Source organism: Aethalodelphis obliquidens, unplaced genomic scaffold (genome assembly GCF_003676395.1).
Source record: "Aethalodelphis obliquidens isolate GAN/ISIS:26980383/991018 unplaced genomic scaffold, ASM367639v1 scaffold23, whole genome shotgun sequence".
Taxonomy (NCBI): domain Eukaryota; kingdom Metazoa; phylum Chordata; class Mammalia; order Artiodactyla; family Delphinidae; genus Aethalodelphis; species Aethalodelphis obliquidens.
In genome coordinates this window covers 1,326,255-1,347,496 of record NW_020837967.1, presented here as the reverse complement: position 1 = coordinate 1,347,496, position 21,242 = coordinate 1,326,255, and the positions used below count along the sequence as shown (strand labels likewise).

At 40.2% G+C, this 21,242-nt stretch overlaps 2 protein-coding genes and 1 long non-coding RNA gene across 8 annotated transcripts in view; 2 read left to right on the top strand and 1 right to left on the bottom strand.

The window, feature by feature from the left end:
• The window catches only part of LOC113628229 (dihydrodiol dehydrogenase 3), a 54,159-nt gene extending 51,950 nt beyond the window's left edge, over positions 1 to 2,209 (top strand). For 4 of the 5 annotated variants that reach the window (XM_027121505.1, XM_027121511.1, XM_027121509.1 and 1 more), the window contains one exon: positions 2,104 to 2,209. The gene's annotated coding sequence lies outside the window, so the exon portion shown is untranslated. Of the gene's footprint in view, positions 1 to 2,100 lie in introns of all 5 variants that reach the window. The other variant, XM_027121506.1, reaches the window with a different exon arrangement.
• Positions 1,361 to 16,614, bottom strand: LOC113628232 (uncharacterized). Its single transcript, XR_003435932.1, has 4 exons — positions 16,565 to 16,614; positions 11,280 to 11,391; positions 2,430 to 2,812; positions 1,361 to 1,408 (listed from the first exon to the last, which is right to left on the bottom strand). It is a non-coding gene; the product is annotated as an uncharacterized LOC113628232 (long non-coding RNA).
• LOC113628231 (aldo-keto reductase family 1 member C3 homolog) lies at positions 2,136 to 19,473 on the top strand. Of its 2 annotated transcripts, XM_027121514.1 has the most exons (9): positions 2,136 to 2,246; positions 3,918 to 4,085; positions 5,908 to 6,024; positions 6,721 to 6,798; positions 7,782 to 7,904; positions 12,459 to 12,568; positions 13,281 to 13,446; positions 14,034 to 14,116; positions 17,385 to 19,473. In XM_027121514.1, exons 1-9 carry the CDS (start codon positions 2,160 to 2,162, stop codon positions 17,425 to 17,427), a joined length of 975 nt encoding a protein of 324 aa, XP_026977315.1. In that variant the 5' UTR covers positions 2,136 to 2,159; the 3' UTR covers positions 17,428 to 19,473. The 2 variants fall into 2 exon arrangements, 1 of the variants encoding a protein (XP_026977315.1); XR_003435931.1 differs by lacking the exon at positions 12,459 to 12,568.
• Positions 19,474 to 21,242: the final 1,769 nt, after the last annotated feature.

Below are 21,242 nucleotides of genomic sequence, written 5' to 3'. Positions count from 1 at the left end.
GTTGAACTCTTCTGGTACTTGGAGAATGTGACTGGCCATTAAAGTGTTTAACTTTCATTTCGTGTGAATAATTACAGATGGGATTGATTGTTCCTGTACTCGGCACACTTTTAGTACTGATTGGATTGCTTTCAATTTCCTGCTTACGAAAACAAAGTACACAACTCTACTTTATAATCTGACATTAGTATAGAAGAGAAATTACTCATTTAGATGAAGAGAAATTACTACACTTCCTTTCCCTAACATTAAAGTCAGCGATAAATTAAATGTATTTTTTTGTTCATCCTTCTTTTGTATTTCAACTGCCTTTTCCTGAACTTCATCTTAATTTTCTTTCCAGTATAATTATGAATTCATGGCTTTCCATAGACTCAACTTTTTCCAAATAACAATATTAATAACATTGCTTTCATTTTCGAATTGTCATACTTTCCAGCAGAATTCCCTCAGCAGATGCCATTTGTTACTAGTTGTTGCTGGCGCCAACGTAACCACCCCCGATTTTTGGCAACAACATAATATTCAGCCCTGTCCTAAATTTTCCTGATGCAAGATAAAAATAACCACTCTCTAAGAAGACAGATTTCTTTTAGAGGGAAATAGACTCTGGTCATTAGTATTGCACATGTGCTACTGGATATTATTTGCATCTTTTAGGAGAAATGGAGCTGGAAACATTATTTCAAAGGCATGAATTCATATAATTTTTCTAATTTAATATGTTATGTTTCTTACAGCGTGAAGGAGTTGTTTAAAGGAAATTAAAATAAAATGGAGGAATAAGCAGGCAAATAGGAACTCAGGTTTAAAGAATGTTGAGAATAAGTACTGAGGGGAGAACTGCAGAGAGGCTGAATCAAGGAGGTCTGTATCAAAGTCCACAAAATTAGGGTATTCCCTAATTGTACGTTCCTTGGTGTGACCTGTGGAACAAAGGGAAGGTACCAGTAGCTGAGCTGGCTTTGTGAAAGCTTAAAGGTTGCTGAAGAATTTCTAAACTCAGGAAGACAGGGGGACTTCCCTGGTGGTACAGTGGTAAAGACTTGGCACTTCCACTGCAGGGAGTGCAGGTTCAATCCCTGGTCAGGGAACTAGGATCCCGCCTGCCATGCGGCGAGGCCAAAAATAAATAAATAAATACTCAGCAAGACAGAGATAGAAGCAGTTGTAGGCAGTGGGGCCAACGTCAGAGGTCAGAGTAAAAGGACAAGGAGGTTGGGCTTCCCTGGTGGTGCAGTGGTTGAGAGTCCGCCTGCCGATTCAGGGGATGCGGGTTCGTGCCCCGGTCCGGGAGGATCCCACACGCTGCGGAACGGCTGCGCCCGTGAGCCATGGCCGCTGAGCCTCCGCGTCCGGAGCCTGTGCTCCGCAATGGGGGAGGCCACAGCAGTGAGAGGCCCGCGTACTGTAAAAAAAAAAAAAAAAAAAAAAAGAATTACTCATAATAGCCAAAAGGTAGAAAAAGCAAAATGTTTATCAACTGATGAACATATAAATAAAATGTGTCATATCCATACAGTGGGATGTTATTTAGCCATAAAATGGACTGAAGTACTGATACAAGTTTCAACATGGACAAGCCTTGAAAACATTATGCTAAGTGAAAGAAGGCAGTCAGAAAATGCCACATATTGTATGAGAGCATTAATATCAGATGTCTAGAATAAGCAAATCTATAGAGACAGAAAGCAATTGCCAGGAGTTGAAGGGAAGGACGGGTGGGGACTTGTTTCTAATGATTGTGGGTTTCTTTGGGGATGATGAAAATGTTCTGAAGTTGTGTAGTGGTAACAACTCTATGAATATACTAAAAACCACTGAATTGTATACTTTAAAGGGGGTGATTTTTTTAAGCTTTTTATTTTACATTGGAGTATAGTTGATTAACAATGTTGTGTTAGTTTTAGGTGTCCAGCAAAGTGATTCAGTTATACATATACATGTATCTATTCTTTTTCAAGTTCTTTACCCATCTAAGTTGTTACATAATATTGAGCAGAGTTCCTTAAAGGGGGGGATTTTATGATATGTGAATATTATCTCATTAAAGCTGTTAAAAAAATAACAATTTTATTGAATACTATTTTCTTCCCTCAGCAGATTTCTCTTAATAAAGAGGAAAATTAGTGTTTGTTTAGCCAGAAGAGTGAGAGAAGATGAGTCAAACGAGACTTTTTTCTTTAAAGATGAATGATGGATTCTTCATGCCTATGCTGGGATTGGGCACTTCTGCCCCTCCTCAGGTAATCAGAATGGTATTGGAGATGGAGGAGTAGCAGACTTGGGTCCTGATCAAGACCAGTCACTGTGTGAATTTGGGAAATTCAGATGGACCACACTTTCTTAATGTGTAGTACGCTTCTCTCCAGGTTAGGTTATTTTGTGCATTGTCAGTGCTTTTCAAATTTTAATAGGCATGAAAATACCTGAGGATCTTGTTTAAAATGTAGACTTTGGGGCTCTGCCCACAAAGGTTCTGATTCATTCGATCTGGGATGAGTCTCAAAAATCCACATTTCTAACGAGCTGGCAAGTGATTCTGATGCTATAGCAAGAGATACAGAAGTTCTTCATCTTTCAGCAATTCAGGGGTGGGTCCATCTTTTCCCTTTATTCTCATTTGCTGTCCAGTTGTAGCCATTCCACAGTAGATTAGAATCAGTGAAACCCAGTTGTCTTGATTACCACGTATCAGAGATGTTGCCACAAATTTCTTGTGATGAAGTTTCTCTGTAATTTCTAATATCCAAGTTGTCCCCAACCACCTCCAATCGTAGAGCATCCAGAGAAATCTCAGGGGCAAAAGGACCTGGAGAAAGAGAGACAAGATTCAACTTAGAGGGAGTTTTGGTGGTCTGAGGTGAAAATAGTCTCTTACAGGTCAGGCTGTGAATACTGTGCTGTAGGGAGAGGCATGTGGCACTTGGAAGTTCTCTCTCTGTTTGGAAGACTGAACTTCATGCTTGATTCCCAGCAGGAGAGCCAGGTGGAGTGTGATGTTGAGGTTTGTAACAAGGACACTAGCACGGACTGTTGCTTTCACTTTGACTTGGCTCTTTCATCTGTGGACAGTCAGTTCATCCCCATGGGACTGGTCAATTTATCAGGAGTTGCAAATTAAAAAAATATACCCAAAAGACCTTTTAATTACTGAGTGAAGTAGAGGGGATAATGGAGCTGTGAAAATGATAGGTAACTTCAGAAGTCCAGCCTGGTGGTCCAGCAGAACAATAGGCAGCTAAGAAGAATAACAAAATTGTGAAGGAGAATATTAGCTAAGGATGAACTTAGTAACCAAAGAAGGAATTAATTATAAGATATTTTTAAGTGAAAAAAAAGAGGGTTTTTTTTTGTTTTTGTTTTTTACATTTTAATTCTTCCTCAAATGTTGTTTGAAGTGTTTCTCCAAGTTTACAAAGGTAAATCACAAATTTATTCTCTCTGAAGTTACATCTGCATCGCATTGATCATTTTTGGGCATTGGATTTCCGGGTTGAAACCAGTTTAATGATCTCTTACAGAGTGAGTTAATTTAGAAAGGTAAATCTATATATTGTGTAAATCTATACATGTATATAGTGTAAGTCCAGAAATAGAGAGTTCATGATGTGATGTGCTGGGACCAGCTCATGAGCTCAAAGATTCAACTGTAAGAGTCTTTTCCCAGCATCGGTTGCGTGAAATTAGCAATGGTGGGAATAGTTCCACCATAGAAACTGGCTAATACTACAAATCAGGACTCTTTCAGAGTCAGTTGTTAAATATTTACTGCCGGTCATAGGTCAACATTAAGCTTTGTCACCACTAGCTCTTAACCCTTAGAAAAACAATGGGTTCTGCTGACTAGCTCTGCTTATGGAATTGGTCATCTGTTCCTGAATCAAGTAGGTCTTTATCTTTTCATGCTCTTCTAGGTTGCTAAGAGTGAGGTAGAAAAGGCCATTAAGAGAGCAATCGACGTAGGCTACCGCCATATTGATTCAGCTTATATGTACCAAAATGAAGAAGAAATTGGGAGAGCCATCCAGATGAAGATTGCAGATGGCACTGTGAAGAGGGGTGACTTATTCTACACTACAAAGGTATTGTGTATAGTCGCATATGTATCTGTGGAAGCTCACTCTTAGCTGAATCATTTCTTGGCATATGTCTTTTCTCATTGGTTTAATTCTCATTCACTCTCAGACCTTGAACTATGAGAAGGCTGGTTTGGAACAGCTGGATAGGAATGTGGGTTCTGTGGTCAGACTTGCTATATTTGAATCCAGGTTCTGCCACTTACTTACCTTGGACAAACTAAAGTCTGTCCCTTAGTTTCCCAAGCTGTAAATGAAGATAACAATATTTGTCTCACAGGATATTTATGAGTATTACTTCAAAAAAATACATGTAAATCTTTAAAAATATTTAATGTATTTTAAATGTTCAAAAATACTAGCTGTTATTATTATCATATGTTTTCAAACTCAGGGATGGATTTGGCTTTTCCAACTCTGTTATACTCAAGTTTTGATGAAGCGACAATCTTTCTTAGCTGTAGTGTGAGGTAAAGCAATTTCGTCAGAAAGTGTAGGCTTTTGGAAACTACAATCAAATTTTAGTTTTTTAATATTCTATATATTTGACTTTGTGAAATTTCTTAACCAAAAAAAGTCTTTTAACCTCTTTAAGTCTTAGTCTTTATATCTCAGTCTATTGCACTGTCAATAGACATTTATTTCTCTTTCCTATGAGGTAGGAAACATAATATAATACCACGGAACTGATATGAGGATAACATTCATGTTTATAAAAGTATTTCTAATGCATTTTTTAAACTTTCAAGCCATTTTTACTAATATAATTTATATCCACTGATATCATATCTGAAACAAATAAAAGAACTTAGTATTTAAGTTGGATTGGAAATGGAACACAAGAGGAATTTTCCCCATCGTGTTCATTGAACTGACTACTGCTAGAAAAAAAGCATTTGAATTTGAGGTAAAGTAGCCCAAGAGGAGGGAGTTGGTGTCCATGATAGTGAACCCTATACTGGTCTATGAATGGATATTTCTTCCTTCTAGCTCCAGAATGTGAATCTCTCCACACGACTTTGTTTAGATGAGGTATTGCTAGAGCACTACCCTCTTAACTCTCAGCTTTAATCTTCTTTACATGGGATCCGTTTGTTTCCTTACCTGTAGTTATTTTGATGGATTTTCCTTAGATTATTACTTCCTAAAATGAAGTAACTAAAATGCCCTCCCCCCCAAATTCCTAAAGGGCCTAGCTTTCTTTGGCAAACCTAACAACTGAATGCAGCCAAGATAGAATTTCCTGAATCACAATCACTTGATGTGCTTGTTTCAAATGCAGTTTCCCAGGGACCTCCCTGGTGGTCGGGTGATTAAGACTTCCCCTTCCAATGCAGGGGGTGTGGGTTCAATCCCTGGTCAGGGAGCTAAGATTCCACATGCCTTGGGGCCAAAAAATCAAAACATAAAACAGAAGCAATATTGTAACAAAATTGATAAAGACTTTAAATATGTTCCATATAAAAAATTCTTAAAAAAATGAAAAATAAAATGCAGTTTCCCAGCCCAGTCTCCAGATATTATAACTTATGATGTTTGAGGGAGAACCCAGGGATATATCTTGCACAAACAAACCAAATAATTCTTTTTTGTATTTTCAGTTTTGAGAGCATCTGTGTAAGACCATATTTTAACTTTCTACCATGCTTTCTTAATTCAATGTGAAAATAAGCTATGATGATAAAGAATCCTGAGCTTCACAGGATGACTTGTCACTTCCCAACGACCACGAGCGGGTTTTTGGTTGTTGTTGTTTATTTGCCATTGTATTAATCTCTCCTAAATATTCTTAAATAATCCCACCCCACTTCTCTTTCCACCACTGCAGTTGTGGAGCACCTTTTTCCGTCCAGAATTGGTCCAAACTTGCCTGGAAAGCTCACTGAGGAAACTTCAACTGAGCTATGTGGATCTTTATCTTATTCATTTCCCAATAGCTATGAAGGTTAGCGAAAGTAATTTTACTTTGGTTATCAACATCATTAGTAGCTAAATAAAAAGAGGATATAGTTTGTGAAAATGAGAAGAATCATATATAATACTTCAATATTCTCTTTTTGTTTTTTCTTTTTTCTGCAACTATCCCTATCCCAGTTTACTATTCCAGCCCCAGACTGATGGGTTTACTGGTTTCAATGTATTTGCCTTGATCTTGTGGACAACTATGTATATTTTCAAGTCCCTGTACTCTTGAATTTCAACCTCATGCCCACTGGTGTCTGAGGAACGTGCCAGTGTAGAGACCTGTGAAGGCACAGAAAATTTAAGGAGGATGAGACTCAGCCCTTGAGATGGTGACAAGTCCCTCTCTCAAAAGACCACCTCCAGGTGGAAAGCAGGGATGGAAGAGCTTTATCCCACAAGGATCTGGGACAAAGGAGCCCATTCAGCTATGGTACCACTCTGGGCTCTCACTAGGATAGGGTCTTGGGTATCTCAAGTTGTCCTTGACACAAACAATATTTATTAAACCTTTAGGGGTTAAAAACATTTCTAGGAACTGTACTTTCTCAATGTACTACCATTCCTTTCAAGAATAAGGATAGATGGTTCCATTAGCCTCAAGGTCTAAAGGCTCCAAACATATTGGCTGAGGCCAGACATAGCTTGATCCAACCTCTTCTTCTTTCCTATGCTCCAGCCTGGGGAGGACTTTTTCCCAAAGGACACACACGGAAACATCATTTTTGACACAGTGGATCTCTGTACCACATGGGAGGTGAGTGAAGCTCCAAAGAGGCCATATCTCTGCACCTTGGGGCGGAGAGGACAGAAAAGGAATTGAGGAGAGGAGGATGTAGTCCAATTCTGCCCCCTGTGTAGACTTGGGCAAGTCCCTGAACGTCCCTCTGCCTCAGTTTCACATTTCTTCTATTTAGTAATTCAATAAGTGGTTACTGAGTGCTTATGATTACTGAGTACTTCTAAGTACTCAAGCTACATCCATGAACAAAACCAAGGTCTCTGACCCCCTAGAGTGGTAGGTGCTACTGGTGGGGGGGAAGGATGCAGTGGTATAAGAAAGAGTAAGGGAACTGAGTGTGCCAGGCTGGGTTTGGGGCACAGATAGGCAATTAAAAACAGAATGGACAGGGCAGGCCTCTTTGAGAAGGTGGCATTTGACCAAAGACTTGCAGGAAATTGATTAAATGGATAATGAAATTGATTAATTGATTAATGGATTAAGTAGATTAAGTGGGTATCTGGAGGAAGAGTGATGCAGGCATAAAGAAAATCAAGGCAAAGATTTTAAGATAGGAGAGAGCTTACCATGTTCAAAAACCAGCAAAGGGGCATGTGTGGCTGGAACAGAGTGAATTTGGTGGTCAATAATAGGAAATGAGGTCAAAGAGAAAACAAGGAGCTGGTGGTCGGGGAGATGGCATGGCCACTTCCTGTTTCCCAGGCTGCACCTGACTCAACCTCCATTCTCCTGGCGCTTGTTCTGATATTGTTCTATCATATTATTTTAGGTGCTAGCTAAAGATCGCACTGGATCTCTTGGCCCTGCCTTGGCTGCTTGCATTCTTACTCTATCTCCTTACCCATTTCAAAAACTATTTTGTTTCTCATTCTCCTCCTATTGGCCAATTCTTGTCTTATTTACTGACATCTGCATCACGTACTGTCTCTCATCCACAGCATGCTACCATTTGTTATGCTTCTCTAGCCAGTTACTCCTCACCACCTCTTCCTCCCCAGGCCCTGGAGAAGTGTAAGGACGCAGGACTGGCCAAGTCCATTGGGGTGTCCAACTTTAACTGCAAGCAGCTGGAGATGATCCTGAACAAGCCAGGGCTCAAGTACAAGCCCGTCTGCAACCAGGTGAACCCCACCAATTGGCCCCCCAACCTCTTGTCCCTCATCATCATCTTACTCTTTTCTCACTTCAACAAAGTCACCAATGGCGCTCCCCTCTCATGTACTGTACCTTTGGACACTAGCTGCTGATGTTACTATTGTAACTGTTTTGGCACTTTTTAACAATTGAGTCGTTTTAAATTAAGGTATGTAGTTTTTAGACATATGCTATTGCACACTTAATAGACCACAGTGTAGTGTAAACATCACTTTTTATGTTTACTGGGAAACTGAAAAATATGTGGCTCCTTTATTGCAATATTTGCTTTATTGTGATGGCTTGGAACTGAACCTACAGTATCTCCAAGGTTTGCCTGAACAGGTAGCAAATAAGCATATGAAAAATTGTTAAACATCACATATCATTAGAGATTTGCAAATTAAGACAAAAGTGAGATACAATAGTTCTCTCTAATCTGTGGGATAAGACACCTCCCCCCACCCACCACCACCACAGTGGATGCCCCAAACCATACCATGGATATTACTGAACACTATATAGACTATATTTTTTCCTATATGTACATGCCTATGATAAAGTTTAATTTTAATTAAGTACAGTAATGGGACTTCCCTGGAAGTCCAGTGGTTGACTCTGTGCTTCCAATGCAGGGGGTGCAGGTTCGATCCCTGGTCAGGGAACTAAGCACAGTAAGAGAATATTTGATTTGTTAATTATGGTGTATCACAGTGATTGATTCGCATATATTGAAGAATCCTTGAATCCTTGGGATAAATCCCACTTGATCATGGTGTATGATCTTTTTAATGTGTTGTTGGATTCCGTTTGTTAGAATTTTGTTGAGGATTTTTGCATTCATGTTCGTCAGTGATATTGGTCTGTAATTTTCTTTTTTTGTGATATCTTTGTCTGGTTTTGGTATTAGGGTGATTGTGGCCTCATAGAACTAGTCTGGGAGTGTTCTTTCCTCTGCAGTTTTTTGGAAGAGTTTGAGAAGGATAGGTGTTAGCTCTTCTCTAAATGTTTGATATAATTCTCCTGTGAAGCCATCTGGTCCTGGACTTTTGTTTGCTGGAAGATTTCTAATTACAGTTTCAATTTCATTACTTGTGATTGGTCTGATTATATTCTCTAATTCTTCTTGGTTCAGTCTTGGAAATTTGTACAAACCATATGGTCATCTCAGTAGATGCAGAAAAAGCTTTTGACAAAATTCAACAAACTCTCCAGAAACTGGGCATAGAGGGAACCTACCTCAACATAATAAAGGTCATATGCTACAAACCCACAGCAAACATTATTCTCAATGGTGAAAAACTGAAAGCATTTCCTCTAAGATCAGGAACAAGTCAAGGATGTCCATTCTTGCCACTATTATTCAGCATAGTTTTGGAAGTCCTAGCCAAGGCAATCAGAGAAGAAAAAGAAATACAAATTGGAAAAGAAGAAGTAAAACTGTCACTGTTTGCAGATGACAATATACTGTACATAGAAAATCTAAAAGATGCTACCAGAAAATTACTAGAGCTAATCAATGAATTTGGTAAAGTAGCAGGATACAAAATTAATGCACAGAAATCTCTTGCATTCCTATACATTAACAATGAGAGATTAGAAAGAGAAATTAAGGAAACAATCCCATTTACCATCACAACAAAAAGAATAAAATACCTAGGAATAAACTTACCTAAGGGGCAAAAGACCTGTACTCAGAAAAGTATAAATATAAGACCAGACACTATGAAACTCTTAGAGGAAAACAAAGGGAAAACACTGTTTGATATAAATCACAGCAAGATCTTTTTTGATCCACTTCCTAGAGTAATGACAATAAAAACAAAGATAAACAAATGGGATCTAGTGAAACTTAAAAGCTTTTGCACAGCAAAGGAAACCATAAACAAGACGAAAAGACATCCCTCAGAATGGGAGAAAATATTTGCAAACAAAGCAACTGACAAAGGATTAATCTCCAAAATATACAAACAGCTCATGCAGCTCAATATCAAAAAAACAAACAACCCAATCCAAAAATGGGCAGGAAAAAGAAAAAAGGGCTGGAGACCTATATAGACATTTCTCCAGAGAAGACATACAGATGGCCAAGAGGCATGTGAAAAATGCTCAACATCACTAATTACTAGAGAAATGCAAATCAAAACTACAAAGAGGTATCACCTCACACCCGTCAGAATAGCCATCCTCAAAAAATCTACAAACAATAAATGCTGGAGAGGGTGTGGAGAAAAGGGAACCCTCTTGCACTGTTGGTGGGAATGTGAATTGATACAGCCACTATGGAGAACAGTATGGAGGTTTCTTAAAAAACTAAAAATAGAACTACCATATGACCAGTAATCCCACTACTGGGCATATACCCTGAGAAAACCATAATTCAAAAAGACACATGCACCCCAACATTCATTGCAGCACTATTTACAATAGCCAGGACATGGAAACAACCTAAATGTCCATCGACAGATGAATGAATAAAGATGTGGTACATATATACAATGGAATATTACTCAGTCATAAAAAGGAACACAATTGGGTCATTTGTAGAGATGTGGATGGACCTAGAGTTTATCATACAGAGTGAAGTAAGTCAGAAAGAGAAAAACAAACATTGTATGTTAATGCACATATGTGGAATCTAGAAAAATGGTATTTGCAGGGCAAGAATAGAGACACAGACGTAGAGTACAGACATGTGGACATGTCAGGTGGGGAAGGGGATGGTGGGATGAACTGGGAGATTAGGATTGACATAGATACACTACCATGTGTAAAATAGGTAGCTAGTGGGAACCTGCTGTATAGTACAGGGAGCTCAGCTCGATGCTCTGTGATGACCTAGATAGGTGGGATGGGGGGCGGGGAGATCCAAGAGGGAGGAGATATATGTATACATATAGCTGATTCACTTTGTTTTACAGCAGAAACTAACACAACATTGTAAAGCAACTATACTCCAATAAAAAAAAGAGAGAGAGAGAGAGAGAGAGAGAGAATATTTGAATGGCCAGCATCACTAATTTTGTGTTTTGGGGACATTACTAAGTAAAATAAGGGTCACTTGAACACCAGCACTGCGATACCACAACAGATGATCTGATGGCTGCTAAGTGAGCAACAAGCTGGTAGCATATAGAGTGTGGGTACATTGAACAAAGGCATGATTCCTGTCTTGCGTGGGATGGGGCAGGACAGCACAAGACTTCATTACACCATTTAGAACAGTGTGAAATGTAAAACTTATGAATTGTTTATTTCTGGAATTTTCCATTTAATATTTTCAGACCATGGTTGACTGTGGGTAGCTGAGACCACAGAGAGAAAAACCACAGATGGGGTGGGGCCACCCTCCTGCCATGTACCTGTTAAAAGTGTCCAAATCCAGAACACTGACAACACCAAATGCTGGTGAGGATGTGGAGCAACAGGAACGCTCATTCATGGCTGATGGAAGTGCAACATGGTGCAGCCACTCTGCAAGACAGTTTGGCAGTTTCTTGCAAAACTAAACATACTCTTACCATATGATCCAGCATTGTAGTCCTTGGTATTTACCCAAAGGAGCTGAAAACACACAAACCTGAACATAGAGTTTTATAGCAGTTTTATTCATAATTGCCCAAACTTGGAAGCAACCAAGATGTCCCTCCATCCCTCCAGAGGTGAAAGGATAAACAAACTCTGGGACAGCCTTACAATGTAATATTATTTAGCAATTTAAAAGTGAGCTATCAAGCGAGAAAAAGACATGGAGGAAACTTAAATGCATATTGTTAAGTGAAAGAAGCCAATCTGAAAATTCTGCCTACTGTATGATTCCACCTCTATGACATTCTGGAAGAGGCAAAACTATGGAGACAGTAAAATGATCAGTGCTTGCCAGGGGTACAAAGGGACAGAAGGGTGGATGAATAGGTGGTACACAGGGGAAATCTTAGGACAGTATAACTATTATTCTGTTGGATGTTGTAATGAAAGATACACATCATCCATTTGTCAAAACCCATAGAATTTACATCACAAAGAATGCACCCTAATGTAAACTATGGGCTTTACTTAATAATAATCTGCCAATATTGACTCATCAATTTAAATAAATGTACCATACTAATGTAAGAGGCTAATAATAGGGGAAATTGGAGAGGGAATGAAGGGAAATATGGAAACTGTACTTTTTGTTCGATTTTTTCTGTAAAACCAAAAGTGCTCCAAAAAAAAAAAAAAGAAAGAGGAAGGAAGAAGGAAAGGAAGGAAGGAAGGAAGAAAAGGGAAGAAAGAAAAGATCAGTGGTTGCAAAGGGTTCATGGGGAGGGAAGGAGGGATGAACAGGTAAAGCACAAGACACTTTTAGGCACTAAAACTATTGTATTTGGTGCACCATGGGTACAGCTGTGGATGACAGTCACTTGCTGGCCCAAGTTCCTGGTATTTCTAAGTATTTCTGGTGCCGTGAATCTGTATTCACTGTATGTTCCTTGTAAATTTGGTGCTGGCAATCCTGCTGGTCCTACACTCCAATACTTCTGCTTGGCAATTTACAGGTGGAATGTCACCCTTACCTCAACCAGAGCAAACTGCTGGAGTTCTGCAAGTCCAAGGACATTCTCCTTGTTGCATATGCTACCTTGGGGTCTGACTTAAGGAAAAAATGGTAATGATCTCTATAAAGGTATTCCGACCCTAGATGCTGTGCCTTCTGGAGACATCTCTCAACGTCTGGAGGAAATTAAGTATAGTCAAGAGAAATCATCCATCTTTGCAAACCCTTTACCTAGCCTACATTGTGAGGACTCAATAAAACATTATTGAATAATAAAGTAATTATTACTGATTAAAATGTTCATCCAATTCAAAAGGTTTGGATTTAAAGAGTGACAAGGTAATTCCAAGCCATGATTCTGACACTTAGCAATTGAGGGATATGAGACAAGTTACAACTTCTGTAAGTTTTAGTTTCTTTATCTCTTCAAGAGGAATATAGATGTGTACCTTTTAACAGTTGAGGACAAAATGGAGACAATTAGTTGAGAGCATTTTTTGCAATAGCAAATTCTTATAAAATTCTTGGTTATTATGATGGTGGTCATTGGGTCTTACTGTGGACAACAATTTTGTCTTCTTGACTTATTCAATCTTTTACTAAGTTTCTCAGAAATGTTTAAAAGATGAAAAAACTACCCGATTTTCCCTTTCTTTCCCTTGTCCTTCTTTGGATTTACCAAAAGAAGCCAAAGAAATATTGAGACAACCAGAAGGTAATGAGGAAGATTCTAGAGGATCAACCACCCCTAGCCTGAATGAACTATCCCCAAGTAGAATGGATACACAACCTCAGACACATAGCACCTCTGCCTCCCTCCCAGGGTGAAAAAGGACAATCCAGTTCTCCTGCAGGATCCAGTACTCAACACCATTGCTGAAAAGCACAGGCGAACTCCAGCCCAGGTCACCCTGCGCTATCAGCTGCAGAGAGGGGTGGCTGCTCTGGCCAAGAGCTTCAATGAGAAGAGGCTCAAGGAGAACTTCCAGGTACCTGCTAGGGTTTGGGGCAGCAGGGGGCTGACAGAAGCACATCGTTTTCCCTGGGATGGGTTACTTGGGAGGCTCCCAATGTGTATTGGGGCAAAGCTTATCTCCCTGTATATTCTATGCGTATATGTGCTATAGTTAACTGTCCTGTCCTCCAAATCCTACAAGCGAGGAGGCCTGGTGGTTGTAAAGAACAGTCGACAGAGCGTCAGGTTTGAGTCTCAGTCCTGGTTTTCACTCAGCAGTATGGCCCTGAGTAAATCATCCCTTGATTTCTTCAGCTAAAAAAATGAAGGAGTTAGCTGAAGTGAGACCTGGGCTCAAAAATCTCAAGGATTCCTTGGCTACCACCACAGCTATTCAATACAAGTCTCTGAGGGTGACCTGAATTGCTAATCTCAACTCTTTGAATGGACAAATGCCCATGACTTTTATCAGGGAATGAATCCCAAGTTCATGACAACTGTCTCATGAAACCTACATAAATTCCTACATAAATTTGTGTGTGTATCTGCACGTGGGGGGCATGTAGGGGCTGCAGTAATTGCCTCCAGGAAATTGAATTGATCTTCTCACGTTTCTGATAGGTTTTTGAATTCCAGTTGACCCCAGAGGATATGCAAAGTCTAGATGGCCTAAACAGAAACATGCGCTATTTTGAAGAAGATTCGTAAGTACCCTGTTCCATTGTAGATGCTGGGGGAGCAGGGTAATGAAGGAATTCCATTTATTCTAATCCACAAAGGGCAGGGTCTTCTCTTGCCTCTTCTTTTAGGGAAGTGGATGGAAAACATTTTTCCTTCAAGCCCTCATACCCCTGTTACTCCATGCCCCTCTGTCCTTCCTCTGCTTAAATTCCAGGATCAATCAATACGAGGACATCCTTTGCACATATTTTCAAGTCTCCTCTCTCTTCTTTGTCTTACTCATTGGTCTAAAACCTGGTTACATCCTGCTCTCTCTCCCTCTACTTCATCAGATTTCCCCTCCCCATGAGATTACTCCTAGAGGCATTGGAACATTCCCTCATCTTCAAAGAAGCTCTGTCTCAAACTGACTTCATCTGCAGCTCACCCCACCATCCCCGTTTCTCCTTTTACAGCAAAACTTCTTGAAGAAGTCCATGCTTTCTTCCTCTCTTGTCTCTCTCCCCGTTCTCTTCTGAACCCACACAAACCAGGCATTTGCCCTCCTCTCTGCCAAAGCTCCTCTTGTCAAGGTCAGCCATGACCTCCTCTTTGCTTAACCCAGCAGTGATTCTCATCCATCTTATTTTACCTAGTGGGTCACTCCTCCTAGAAACACTTTCTCAGCTATGCTCTCTCCACTGCAGATCTGGTTTCCCCTTATGCCCCATGCCATTCCTTCTCCTGGTCTTTGCAGGTGTCTCCTCATCAACCTGACCTCTTAACTTTGGAGTGACCTAAGGCTCAATCCTTGGACGTCTTCTCTTTTCTATCCACATCCTCATCCTTGGTACTTAATCTAGTCCCGTGCTCTAAACACTGGGTAAATATACACTCCCCCAAATTATATCCAGCCCAGACCTAGGCCCTGGACCAAGACTTGTATATCCATTTGCTCTACTCCACTCAAACTTATCAAGTCTACACTTGAGCTCATGATGGTACCTGCACCCACCCCACCCCCCCAAACCCCACATACCTCACATGCTTGTATCAGAATCTTCCTGATCAACTAAGTGGCTGCTATTTGCTCTCTCTGCTTCTGTACTTCGTCTCTGCCCGTACTCACCAGAGTGAATGAGGTAAAAATGTAGGTCTGTATATGTTAATCCCAAACTCCTAATATCCCTCCCCCAACACCTTTCCCCTTTGGTAACCGTAAGTTTGTTTTCTATGTCTGTGAGTCTGTTTCTGTTTTGTAAATAAGTTCATTTGTATCATTCTTTTTAGATTCTACATATAAGTGATATCATATGATATTTATCTTTCTCTGTCTGACTTATTTAACATATACACGCTACTACATATAAAATATATAGTATAGGGAACTCTATTCAATATTCTGTAATAACCTATATGGGAAGAGAATCTGAAGAAGAATGGATATATGTATATGTATAACTAAATCACTTTGCTGCACACCTGAAACTAACACAAAATTGTAAATAAACTATACTCCAATATAAAATAAAAATTAAACTAAATAAAAAAAATAAAAAATAAAAACACTACTATTTTCTGGAAAAAAAACCCCACAAAAAACAAACAAAAAAAATAGTAGGTCTGGTGGGGAAATCCTGTCTCGGTAACTGGTGGCCTGTCTTCTCACTCAGAGTAAAGGCCAGAGTCCTCACAAAACCTACAAAGTCCAGCAGGATATGGTCTCCCCATGCCTCTGCCTCTAAGTCCTGCTGTTCTGCCCCTTCTGACTCCAGTGCAGCCCAGTGGCCTCCTTGCTGTCCCCCACATGCATCAGGCCCATCTTGGGGCCTTTGCACTGTCTGTTCCCTCTGCCCAGAACGCTCTTCCTCCAAATACCTGGATGGTCACTCCTTCACCACTGTCAGTCTTAACTCAGATGGCACCTCTGTGACACCTTCTCTGTCACTTTATCTAAAAATGCAGCCCTGTACAGCCCTTCCTTCCCCTCCATCCTGCTCCCTTTTTCTCTTGGCCCACCTCCCTAATTAACATACCGTGTGGTTTGCTAACCTATTCTGTTTACTTTCTGTTTACCACAGAACGTTAGATTCGTAGGGAAGGAATTTTAAAAAACTGCCCCTCTCTGAGTAATTAGTAAATGTTTGTTGAATGAATAATATAAGAAAATGATAGACAGGGAAAAGTGAGGGACAGTGAAGAAGCAGGTAGTAATTTTTAACAATTAATATCAATCATTTTAATCAACAATAATTATCCAGTGGTTTAGCATTGCCTACCTCGAAAATGATTACAGTAAGTCCCCTACATAAGAATGAGTCTCCTTCCGAGAGCGCATTTGTAAGTCCAACAAGGTTAGCCTAGGTAACCAATTAACACAATCGGCTATATAGTACTGCACTGTAATAGGTTTATAATACTTTTCACACAAACATACATAACAAATAAACACAAAAAATAAAGAAAACATTTTTAATCTTACAGTACAGTACCTTGAAAAGTACAGTAGTACAGTACAACACCTGGCATCCAGGGGCTGGCATTGAGTGAACGGGCAAGAAGAGTTACTGCCTGCAGGAGGGAGAGGAGATGGGAGATGGTAGAGCTGAAGGATCATCAGTAGTAGGAGACAGCGGGCAAGCTGTAATTTCACTCATGCCTGACGTTGATGGAACGCACGTTCACAACTTTGAAAGTTTGCAACTTGAAGGTTCGCATATAGGGGACTTACTGTACTTTATATATACAAAGACAGTTCACTTCCTTTGCTAAAAATGGAAACCCCTGTTGAAGTGGCTTATATTATAATCACTCTATCTCTAGATCTAATATATAATTTTTCACCCAACAAAGTCATAGGTAAATTATTTCTGAGTGCTTGAAAGAAATTGAACAACAGTGATATTCTTGTGACCTTCCACATCATCACCTTGAAATATTTGTTAACTTTAGGTATTAAACCAGATTGGCACTGTTTTAAAAGAGGAAGAACTTATTTCTGCCCTCTTGGGAGTTTATAATATCAACGCAAATAGTTTATCTCTTTAAGTTGTAGAATAATATACCTAAAAAATGGAATATATTGGTTTATTTTTGTGTGTGTGCCCAAGTGCATGTAAGTATATTTATTTTTACAGTGTGTTCATTACATTGTAATACAATTGTATATGGTTGTTATAAAACTTGTTGGGTTTGTACTTGTCCAAAAAAGAAAACTACATTAATTCTCATGCTTAAGCCAGTTTAAAAGAAACCTCTCTTTACCCAGCCCAGAAACAGTTACTTGACTAAGACTCTCCCTTTATCTTTTAGACTGTCTCATCATCCAAATTATCCATTTCATGTTGAATATTAACAGCAGTGTCTGTGGTTGCTCCAGAGTTCTCAGTTTTGGGTTGATGATTGGAGGACATCTCAAGGATGAGAACGTACCTGCTTCGTTGCATGTCACTTAGCCTGATCAGTCGCGATATGGCTGGAGTCCCTGGAGCAGGAAATAAAAATCTCTAAACCCAGTCTTTTTCCCCCAAAGTAAATAAAGATACATTTCAAACAATCCAACCTACTGCTGCTTTGGCTTTTTTGGTTTATCTGTTTTGTTTTGTTTCCCTGTATAACTGAGGTTGAAATGCTGTCAGCCCTGGAAGTGATCATAGGAGATATGGATCCCCCAGAAAAAGCTAACCATAGTATATTTTCCAAATTTTCGAAGTCTGGCTTTTCACCTGTCTGTAGTTCTTGTGTGTTTTTTCCCCTTTTGTTCTGTGAATTTGCTGCACTATATAATTTTATGAGACCTTTTAAAGGGATCTAAAACTTAATGAATACACAATACCCCAAATGTCCAGATTTCAATAAAAAATTACTCATTATACCTAAAACAAGGCATCAAATTGAATTAAAAAAGACAAGCTACAGATACACACACCAAGATGACTGAGATATTAGAATTATCTGACCAAGATTTTAAAGCAGCCATCATGAAACTGTTTCAACAAGCCATTACAAACATACTGGGGACAAATGAAAAAGTAAAAAGTTTCAACAAGGAAATAGTGTCCTAGCAAAGAAATAGAAGACATAAAGAAAAACCTAATGGTAATTTTAGAACTGAAAAATACAATAATAAAAATTGAAAACTCAGTGGATAACCTCAGTAGATTTGAAGGAACAAAGGAAATAAACAGTGTGCTGGAAGATAGAGTGATATCAATTACCCAGTGGGAACAAGAGAGAGAAAGTAGGTTTTTTAAAAAAATAGGAACAGGGCCTTGGGGACCTGTGGAATAATAACAAAAGATCTAACATGCATGTGATCGGAGTGGGGAAAATAGGGAGATGTTTGTCAAAGGGTACCAAATTTCAGTTATGAGATGAGTAAGTTCTGAGGTTCTCATGTACAGAATGCTGACTGTAGTTAATAATACTGTAGTGTAGAATTGAATTTGCTTAGAGAACAGATCTTAAGGGTTCCCAACAAAACAAAAACAAAAAAAGGAATCTGACAGTTGATGGATGTGTTAATTACGTTGATTGCATGTAGGGATCATTTCACCATGTATATGAATATCAGATCATCACTATCTATAATTTTAATTGTCAATTATACAACATTAAAGCTGGGGGAAAAAAAAAGAAAGTGTGATGAATCTCATCCAATGTCCTTTCATGGAATCAACCAATAGAATTGACAATGAGGATAGTACTTTTAGTTTATAACTATTCTAATTTTAAAAATTGATTTTTATATTTATGGCACTAGTATCTACTACTTACTCTGTTAGAGTAAATCTTAAGCCTTCTAACCACACACAAAAAAGGGAGCTATGTGATGTGACGGGAGTTAACTTGATTGTGGGAATCATTTCACAATGTGCACGTGTGTCAGATCATCACACTGCACACTTAAAACACATACAGTTTATTTGTCAATTACACCTCAAGAAAGCTGGAAAATTAAAGGAGGGAGTGGGGCAGAAGAGAGGGGGGAACAGTTAGAAAAGGGATTGGTGATGGAGAAGTTCTCTGTCCTAACTGTGGCCACTATTCATGAAACACATAGGTGAAAAAATTGCACAGAACTAAATGCACGCCCAGCACAAATTTGGGAAAATCTGAATAAGCTCAGTGGGTTGTATCATTGTTGATATCCTTGTCATGACATGGGGCTGTCATCTTGCAAGATGGTAACGTTGCGGGGAGCTGAGCAGAGGGGACACGAGATTTCTCTGTATTATTTCTTTCAACAGCATGTGAATTTACAGTTCTCACAAAATAAAAGTTTACTGTAAAATGAGCAACTAGAAAATTGTCGGCTCCACACCGGCTCCACACCTGCTCCTCCCTTTTGGATTCCTTTCTTTTTTTTTTTTTCTGTACGTGGCCTCTCACTGTTGTGGCCTCTCCCGTTGCTGAGCACAGGCTCCGGACGCGCAGGCTCAGCGGCCATGGCTCACAGGCCCAGCCGCTCCACGGCACGTGGGATCTTCCCGGACCGGGGCACGAACCCGTGTCCCCTGCATCGTCAGGCGGACTCTCAACCACTGCGCCACCAGGGAAGCCCTCTGTTTTATTTTGTTGGCTCTTAATTACTCATAAATAGAATTCTACTCTGCTATTTGTTGAGTGATCTGAGACCTTTTACTTTTCTACCACCTAGGCAGCCAACTGCAGGGACCCCTAGAAAATGAGGCAGTTCCCCAGGCAGGGTAAGAGGGTCTGACCTGAGTACCTGCTTCTGGGACCGATAATCTTACTAAGACTTTCTGTGCCTCAGTTTCATCACCTGTATAATGGGGTGTTAACAACAGTCCCCACCTTACAGGCTTGTGAGGATTAACTGAGAAAGTAAGTGTAAAACAGTGCCTGGTACATCATTAAAATCATACTATTAGCTGACAGTAAGTGCAAGACAGCTATTATCGTTATTCTAAGTATTATTCTCTGAACATTGGATTCCAAACATACATAAGTCGTTTCTGAATCATCCTCTCTTGTTTTGCTTTCTAGGCATCTTCTGCTCTCTGTTACTGTGACTGATGCACAGTTGCTACATCCTTTACTGAAACTAATACAATGACTTAAAGTAGAGCTGCACTAGGAATGAAGCAGTTTTTCTTGTTTAGTCTAAAAAGATGAGCGACAGCTCAGCTTACACCATGAGATTCTCAGAAAAGGTGCTCTCATGGGAGACGCCCAAGCAGCGATCATTCAGCCTAATGTAGGAGGAATCCTTTCCAGGATGTCCGTAATCCTTTCTCTGTCCCGTCCTGACCTGCATCCTAGTTCAGGCCGTCATCACCCCCGCCTCTACGGCTGTTACTGTCGCCTGTCTCCTGCCTCCTGTTCAAACACGTGCTTCTTTCAGCGGCTACGATCACCTCGACACAACACAAGTCTCTCTTACATAGAATACAAGCTCCCTACTTCAAAGCCTTCAGCGGTGGTCCTTTATCTAAGGGGAGAAGAATAAGCTCCTCAAATGGCATCCGGACTTCCACCGTCGGCCCATCTGCTTCCCCAGCCTCGCATCTCTGCTGCCTAACATTTTTCCATGTAGGAACGTCAAGCTTCTTATGGGCCCCTGTACCCCGCGCTGTCCCATACCCTGTGCCTTTGCTCAAGAGGTCACCTCTGCCTGTCATGCTGTCCCCGACCCCTTGACCGCACCAATCCCAGCATCTGCACGAAGCCGCAGAAGTCCTGTCCCGTCCGGTTCAAGCACAGGTGGAGTCATCAGCTCGCGTGAGGAGACCGAGAACCCTCCCTGTGCTGCTCCCCGCATCTCGTGGCCCAGTCCTGAGCAGTCTGCAGCCCGCTCTCTCTGCCAGGGAAGGCTCACCTTGCTGACAATAAACAGGTCCTTCCACCTCACCATGCCCTCCTTGACCTTGCACTGGATCCCCACTCCAACCTCATTCTCGTTGTGGTACAAGCCCACTTCTATCGCAACTTTTACTGCCTCCGTCACTTCCCCTGGGGCCGCCTGCAAAACAAGGAACAGAAGTAAACCACCCACATTCAGGAGAGGCCAACCCTAATTCCCCCTTTGCACTCTAGAATGCACAGCCAATGATCCGTAAAAAATGAAGTTACTGAATTGGTACTCCTATCCCTTTGTCCTAAAATTAGGGAATGTCAGAGTCAGAAAGGATTTATAGTTAATCTAAG